This window comes from Monosiga brevicollis, genomic scaffold (assembly GCF_000002865.3).
Source record: "Monosiga brevicollis MX1 MONBRscaffold_24 genomic scaffold, whole genome shotgun sequence".
NCBI lineage: Eukaryota > Choanoflagellata > Craspedida > Salpingoecidae > Monosiga > Monosiga brevicollis.
The window spans coordinates 484,616-492,867 of NW_001865061.1; the positions used below are offsets into that span (position 1 = coordinate 484,616).

The 8,252-nt window shown below is 56.2% G+C and overlaps 2 protein-coding genes across 2 annotated transcripts; both read left to right on the forward strand.

Moving 5' to 3' along the window:
* Window positions 1–101: 101 nt before the first annotated feature.
* On the forward strand, window positions 102–4,097 carry MONBRDRAFT_33789 (uncharacterized protein; the record flags this gene model as incomplete). The annotated part of the gene is made up of 15 exons (XM_001748581.1): window positions 102–491; window positions 590–657; window positions 782–893; window positions 978–1,056; window positions 1,141–1,259; window positions 1,431–1,545; window positions 1,643–1,705; window positions 1,964–2,061; window positions 2,424–2,538; window positions 2,720–2,867; window positions 2,955–3,165; window positions 3,239–3,409; window positions 3,548–3,678; window positions 3,784–3,977; window positions 4,078–4,097. 15 exons carry the CDS (start codon window positions 102–104, stop codon window positions 4,095–4,097), a joined length of 2,034 nt encoding a protein of 677 aa, XP_001748633.1.
* A 1,203-nt stretch (window positions 4,098–5,300) lies between these two features.
* Window positions 5,301–6,837, forward strand: MONBRDRAFT_28212 (uncharacterized protein; the record flags this gene model as incomplete). Its single annotated transcript, XM_001748582.1, has 4 exons — window positions 5,301–5,387; window positions 5,664–5,771; window positions 5,875–6,044; window positions 6,186–6,837. The coding sequence occupies 4 exons, from the start codon at window positions 5,301–5,303 to the stop codon at window positions 6,835–6,837; spliced, it is 1,017 nt and encodes a 338-aa protein (XP_001748634.1).
* Window positions 6,838–8,252: the final 1,415 nt, after the last annotated feature.

Here is an 8,252-nt window from a genome sequence, read left to right on the forward strand (position 1 = left end):
TGATCATGCCCTGACGCGGGCCTTTCAACTTTTTATCTCCCCGCTCAACACAAAGTTTTCAAAGACCTTGCTTGCCCTTTCCTCCCGCGCGTGTCTTGGCCATGACCATGACAGAGCCAGAGGCGCGCCCCGAGCGCATCAAGTCGGCGCGCCTCATGACCCGCGTGCCTTGGGAACAGCCGGAGCAAGTCATCCAGTTCAATCGCGAACTCATGACATCCCAAGCCCGTCCCCTGGAAGATACCGAGGGCAGTCGACGAGGCCTTTCTCTTCGCAATCGCAATCGGGCTGCCACCGCGCCTGCCACAGGCGTTCGACCCAACCTTGCCAATCTGGATAACCTCTCCCTTGGCGGCCTACCCCGCGCCGCCAGCGCCCGCCCGCCCCGCCGCCATCTTCAACGCAGCTTTAGCGTCCGACGCTCCTCCCACCCAGGCCTGCACCTGGACGCCTTTGAATCGCTCTCCGACGACGACGAGGAAAACAGCGAAGTACGCGCTTCTGCCTACATGTTGTCGCCATCCATTTGTTCCCCTTTCCCGTGCTCATTTGCACACCACCTCCGCCCCTCCTTTCCTTTCATGTCCAGGACGATTTCAGCCTGGCCTCAACCGCCCTCCTCCGCTGCTCGCAACTCGACCTACCTGACATCGTGCGGTACGCAAGCACACACGGGTGGTGTCGCCCCCAAAGCCACACTCGAGTGTTACTCAGCCCTGCCCTGCCCTTCTCCCCACCTCGGATTCATGTTTTCCTCCCCTGCCCATGCAACGCCCCGCAGCCAGTACCGCCAGCTCTGCAACGATTATGGCACCGTGCCCGTGGCCGTGGTGGAGCGCTCCCTGGTGCAAAGCGATGCCATCGTCCTGAAAAACCATAGCGTCGGTATTCAGGTACTTGGCCTCCTTTTCGAACGACCCCAAACTCCTGGCCTGCTTCATCGCACGCCCTCACTTCAGACACCGACCCCCTCCTAGGGTTGCCGAGCCCTGGCTGAGACGCTTCAGGACTACGACAAGATCGACCAACTCGATCTCTCCAGTAATGACATCCAGGGTACGTTGCCCAACCCCGGCGTTGGCCCGACGCACACATGGTCCTCTGATCTGTGCGGTGGCCTCATCCCCTTTGTCTCTGCAGACGGTGGGGCTGCCTCGCTTGGAAAGCTTCTCACTGAGTCGAGCTACATCAAAACCCTGCGCATGGATGCCAACAATATCCGTACCCGCGGCCTTATCACATTTTGCACCTCCATCCAGGTAATCGCCGACCTCCCGTATCCCCCAAACCCTCCCCTTGACTTATTCGCCTGGCGCTGCCACGAAGTCGCGCCAGGCCATCCCATGACCTCTGACGGTTCGCTTGAACTGCGTTTGCTAATGTTTTTGTTGTTGAATTTGGGGATTTGGTCGCTTTGCGGCTGCTCTTAGAGCAACCGCAGTCTGCGTGTGCTCTCCATGGCCGACAACTCGCTCTTGTGCACGCACGCCGCCCCTATCAGCGAGGCCATCAAGTCAAACACCAGCATCGCCCGACTTGGTCTGGGTACGTGGTCCGCTCTCTCCAATCGTGTTTGCCAAACGCTCACAAATTTTTTAATGATTCACATGTTTGGACCATGGTCTCGTGTGCCACCCTGCAGCCCACAATCGCTTTGGCGACGCAGCTTGTGTCAGCTTTGGCGAAATGCTCGCCAATGCACGTGGTACGCCCGGCATCGCTTGCTATCAGTTTCAAGTTTTTCAAAAGTGGAAGCATTGATGTCGCTCAGGATGTGCAAAGAGTCTCACGTGGGGTCGTTCTCAGCGCTACGTGAACTAGACCTGAGCTGGAATTGCATTCGCCATCGTGGTGCCCACAGTCTGAGTGCGCTACCCGTGACTGCCCGGCCCTGCTGTCCAGCGATGCCGTGTTGAAACGCCAGCCTCACGTTGCTGGCCGCGCTTGACCGTGTCTTCCTCAGGCGAAGGCCTAGCACAAGCCACCTCCGTTCGCAACCTCCTACTCAGTCACAACGCCTGCGGTGACCCTGGCGTGATTGCCCTGGCGCGCGGTCTCCGGGTACGGTGTTCCTTTCAGACTTTGGCTTGTTTTTTATTTTATGCCTCAGGCCTGCGGCCGGTAGACCCGCGTGAAGCTCACCGCAATGTCTTTCGAGTAGAGCAATGCGACCCTCCAGGAATTGCGTCTCGACTTTAACAATGTTCACGATGAGGGTGCAATTGCTCTGGCCAACGTTCTCAAGGATTGTTCACTCAAGTTCTTATCCCTTGCTCACAACCCAATTGGGGAGGATGGTGCGCGTGCTCCTGCTCGCTTGAGCCCGACCATTTTTGAACGGCTTGACCACATCCTCTTGCAGCCTCGCCCATTCTTTGCCTCACCATCTCTTCGACCGATTCTCTCTTCTCTCTGGCATGCAGGAATTTCTGCCTTATTGGATGCCCTGGAAGCCGGCTGTGATCTACAAGTCTTGGACCTCGATGGCATCTCCCTCAGCTCCACAGCGCGTGAACGCCTCTCTCGGCTACAATCCCGGTATGTAGCACGCACACACGCACGCAAGCTGTTGCAGACAAGCGGGCAAAAGCACCTCGTGCGTGCACAGGACCAAGGACGAGAAATCAAGGAGCTTTGAGTATCTCTTGTCGTCGCGTTACTAAATTATTTCCGTACACCACCGCACCACATTTCGACAGGGGCTTGTCCTTTGGGGCAGAGGGATTCAATGGCATTCCCTTTGAAAACTCAAACATCACGGCCATTCGCGAGCAAATGCAAGAGGTGGAGCGCCGACGCCTCTCTTCCGTTTCGAGTGGAAATTTCAAGCCCACCCCACGTCGCAGTTCCATCGCCTTTGTGCGGCGGTAAGCGTTGCGCTCCTGAACTTGTGTTGGAGAGCAGCATCAAACGGCTGGCCTGACACCCTGCAAATTCGCCTGCCTTGTGCTTAGACCCACCGGTGACTTTGATCCCTCGTGGACTGCGGACGAAGCATGGCGGATGGGTTTTACGGACCAGGGTGTACCGCGCACGGATAGCGACTGGCTGAGCCAGCGCGATGATTATGACCCATCCTGGTCTGCCACTGAAGCTTGGCAGCGGGGCTATTACCCAGACGGCAAACCACGCGAAACGGAAGAACGAGCTGCAAAACGTGCCTCGGTATGCCCAGCGCCACCGCTTGGCCCGGCCTTGCCCAGCGCCCTAGCTCACCTGCCTGCCGTTGGCCCACTAGCGCATGTCGGTCATGAAGTTGGAACCCATCGGCAAGAAAGACTACAAGGTGTTTGAGGAGCGGGCCAGCGAGACATTCGGGCTGCTCTACCCAAACATGAACGATCCCATGGCCATCTTGGAGACCTACGTCCGCAAGCACCGCATGCGTTTGGTTGACCTCTTTGCTCAGGTACGGTGCTCTGTCCCCCACCCCCGCCTCCGCTTTTGGTTTTTGTGCATGGAAAGGGGAGAAGTGTAAAGCGTGGCGGACTAGGTGTCGGCCTCTTATGTGGATGCGCCATGATCACCTGACATCGCATCGGTGTAGATTGATAAGGACAAGAGTGGGACGCTCACCGTGCGGGAGGTGACCGAGGCATGCACCGAATTGCGCATCCCGCTAAATGCGGTGCAACAAGAGGAGCTGATGTTTCGTCTTGACATTGACGGCGACGGAGAGTACGTCATTGCCTGTGCGCTGTCCCTCGCACTTTGCCGATGGCGGCACCTGATCACGCCAGTCGCTGTGATGCGCACTGACCTCTGCAAACTTTTGCTCGGTAGAATTGATTACCATGAGCTTTGCGAGGGCCGGCGCGTGCTTCATGAGGAGGCAACTGGCTTCAAGTTTCGCCACCCTGATGATACACCCAGCAGTGAAGAAGACGATGACGACGACGACGATGAGGCCCGCGCCCGGTCGCGTCGCGGCTATACGCGCGCAGCCCGCTCGGCCCGCAGTCGCCGAGCTGTCAGTGGTACGCAATTGCACGTTTACCTTGAACGGTCAGCCATGTGGCTCGCAACTGAAGGAGTGTTGCATCATCCTCATCCATCTGCCCCTGCGGATGCATGTAGATTCCGACGATGACGACTAGATTGCTGGGTGCCAAGACTGAGCCGGTTGGAGTTGCCGGACTGCCCATTCAAGCACAGTTTATGCTCGTCCATGTTTGCTTGTTTGACGGGCTGAGAATTTTTGTGTTTTTTTTGTCCTTCTTTTGATGCTCGGGTATCACAGCGGGCGTGTCTGATGTGCTTGAGCCATTGCCGTGACGTTATGTAGACCTGCCTGACAGCAAGAGCTGCAGGTTTGTTACTTGCTTAGTTTGTATGTTGTTGTTGTTGTTGTTGTTGTTGTTGTTGTTGTTGTTGTTGTTGTTGTTGTTATCAAGACTGTGTGACCCGACACATGATGTCATGCCACGAGGCCTTGAGGTGGGAGTCTTGGTCCAACTGAGCGCGTCGTGTCAATTGACAACCACGCTCCATGAGCGTGGCGCTGCTTCAGTGTAGTGACCGAGAACCCTCGAGGCCGAAGCAAGGTGGCATGACCTCTTGAGTCAGATTCTGCCAGCACTCGTGGCCGGCTTGGTGCATGGACAAGCATCAGCACCCTATGTGCCCGTTCCTTTTTTTTCCTGACCGTTCCTCCTCGTACCTGAGGAGAAATCCCCTTGTGTGTCACACTCAACCCTATGAATCGACTTGAGAGAGACGACCACCTGGATGGTCAACCCTATTCACACCCCAAGGGCGCTCGCTGTACCTCCACCTTCTTCCCCTTATCTGCGTGCCAACCAGACGCGAACTGCGAACTGCCTACATGACCATGGTGGATTGATTACAGGGTCAAAAGATGCGTGCATCACAATGTCCAACGCTGTCTCGTCCCCTCAAGTGTTGCATTTTCGCCAAATGGGCAGTGGATCACGCTTCTGGCCACTCCTCGGGTTGTGGAATACCTTGAAACCCCCTTGGCAGTCGGGTCTGGACCAAGTTGCCCCCCCCCCTCCCGTTTGTGATGCGTCGTTGCTCGTTGTTCAGGCACGTCAGCTGCGGACATTGAAATTTGCATGCATGCATGTATATTCAGCAAAGTCTTGGAAGCCAGCTTCACCAAGGCAGGGAAGCAGCGGTTGGCCTGGCGCAGAATCCTGCTAGAAAGTGGTATTAAAGTGCCACTTGGGCGCCTGGTCGGCGACGCGTGTGCAATTGAGGAGTGGGAGCGTGCTCGAGGGCATTCAAACCGACGCCGCCGCGGTTTGGTTCAAAAATCACCACTTTTGTTGCACCACGCCATGGCGGTTTTGGGCCGAGCCACGGCGCGGCATTGCCTGCTCGTGGGCATTGCCCTGGTAGCATGCCTCGGCTGGCTGCAAGCCCAAGTCCGGGGCGCACCTGCTGCGGCATCCCGCCCAGATCTGTGGTCGAGCCAGGCCCAAGCCGTCGAACTATGCGGGCCTTCCTGCCGCGACGAAGGCCACCATGAGCCGCTGTCTCAATGGCCAGCCCCAAGTAAATCAATGCGCAAATATTTTGAAATTTTGTCGTGAGGTAGCTGTAGTGCCGGATAACCCTCACTTGTCCTCGGTCTGTGCCTGGCACCTATTTCTCCCGACCCTTTTGCAGCCGCACTCGGGCCCCCCAGCATTCAAACACAGGCACAGCTAGACGCCTTGGGTCCGTATGTGGCGCCCATTCTTTACGGGGGTATGGGCAACGTTCTCTTCCAACTGGCTGCACTCTTAGCGCTGGCTAAGACGGAGCAGGTCAGGCCTCGACTTTTGGCCTGGTAGACCAGTTGTGGCAAGGTCTGCGCGTTTTATTTGTGTCATGCTTGACCCTCAGCGATTCCGTCTTGTCTTTGTGCAGGCCCCATGTGTTGTTGGCTTCTACAAGCATTGGAATCGGGCATACCACACATTTGCCCCTTGGGGCGGTCATACGCCGCCGGCCCCTGGAGCTACGCTCAAGGATGTGTTTCCCCAGCTCTTGTGGGTCACCTTTGAGCCTGTCGTCCCCAACCGACGCGTTTTCAATCGGTATGACACAGGGTCCTCGCCGCCATCTGCTGGCTCGGGTCTTATTTTTTTCTTGTGTACCCGAAGGCCGTGCTCCCCCCTTTTTTTTTCACGCACACGTGCTTTCATGCTCTCACGCACTCACACGTGCACGCCTGATAGGAACGCGTTTCGCACTGAACTCCCAGATGAATTCCATCCTCTGCCGGGCAAGGCCTTATACCCGTCCTATATTCATGGTTATTTTTTTAACCACCGGTTCTGGCATCACGAGCGGGCGTACATTCTCAAGATGTTTGAATGGCATCCGGCTCTGCAGCAACACGGCTACCGCTTGTATGGCGATTTGCTGGACCCTCTACTGGCATCCGCAGCCGGCACACGCTGGAAAATCCCAGTGTCTCTACATTTACGCTACGGCTACAGCGGTGAGCCCGCGCAGAATCTTTTGGAAGACCGCCGCATGCCGACGCTGGGCTTTTACCAGCGCGTCTTTGAGGAGATGTTTGATGCGCGCGAGGTTCGGTATCTGGTGTTTTCAGACAACCCAGCCAAGGCTCGCAGCTTCATGGCCGAACAAGCGACCCTGTACAACTTTGAGTGGCTCTTGGTTGATGAGAACGTGCTGGTCTCGCTCTACATCATGTCACAGTGCCAGCACCACGTCTTGACCTCGTCCACTTTATCCTTCTGGGGCGCCTACCTTGACCCCCGCCAACCACACGGGGGAAAGACGGTCCTACATGGCTCATTCTTCAAGGACCACGGCCGCGCCATGGTCCCCGCAGAGTATGACTGGATTGTTCTTGAGTAAGCGCGCACCAACAGACTGACTGCAAAGGCCAGCATCCCTTGGCCAAGCTGGCACAACAACCATGACCTGTAGATCTCTTTGCGTTTCTTTGTACCAATAAGCCTTGTGCTCCGAAAAGGGAATAAGCCTTGGAGCTTCCCTATTCGGAGCACAAGGCCAACAAGACGTGGGTGGCATAGAATTTAATTTTCGAAATGGTAGTTTTTCGCATTCTTGTCAACCAAGCCGATACGCAGATGCATATCCAGAAGAATTGTGGGAGGAGCCTCGCTGGTATTAGACTCGATAAGGCGTGCATGCGTCAAAGTTGAGGATTGTAACGTTTGGAAACCTACGACTCGCCTTGACTACAACAAGCAAGGAAACGCCACCGAGGCACCAGAGGTTGCTGGGAGGGCCTTGCACGCGCGGCCTTTGGAAACGAGAAGGAGAGTTGGTGGTGATGATGGTTGACCTTGAGGCTCAATCATGCATAGACGGCGTCATCAGCTCCTTGGCAACAACCGGTCTGACCTGATCTTCGTTTGACAGTTCAATTGAAGCTTCTTCCAGCTTCTCTTTGAGTGACAACCCGTTCCCAACCTGACCTGGTCCCACTCTTCGCCTGTGGTTCGAGCCTTTGTTCTCGTTGCCCGTCCTTCGATCGGACAAGCCCAACCCTGCACACTGATCGGCATCGGATATCACTGCCCTGTGTCCGCATCAGAGGGCTCCAAAGCTTCGGGTTCCTCCACACAGTGGAGCCCCCTCTACCAGCTCCACCGTGGTAACGCTTGCCCATGTTCATTCATGTTGATCCGCCCCTGCTCCACACACCATGCCCTGTTGTTGGCTTTGCTACTCACCACTGTGCACGGCGGGTGCAGCAGTAGTTCAAGTGGAAGGGGGCTGCTCACTTTGGGCATTTTACTACAGTATCGCAGCAAGTCCAAGTACCAAGCAAATACCGACAACCCGACCGAAAGCCTTTTTCTAGACTATCTTTGTTCCCAGCACAATGGCCCACGCCGTGAACCAGCAAGCGCTGCTGCGCGTTGAGATTCCCTCTGTCGAAGACAAGAAGGCCATTCCCGACAATTTTTTCCTGCACAGCGCCGACGAGGTGCAGTGCCTCATTGACCTGTTGAACCTGCGTCTCGAGGCCAAGAAGAAGAGCCAGGAGGAGGAAACGCTCAAGCAACAGGACCTCACCCAGACGCTGAAGCGTCTTGAGGCTTGGAAGAAGTATTACGAGAACCACAAGGAGATGATCGTCCAGGACGACTAAGCGCCGTTGCTTGTGTGTGTATGTATGATATGTAAAGTTTTTGTCGAAAAGGGAGTGCGCGAGGGCGTGCGCCTTTGGTGAGCGAGCCCGATCCCAACTGTGTTGGGCTGGGCTGGCCTATACGTCATCAGTGTGTGGCCAGGGCTTG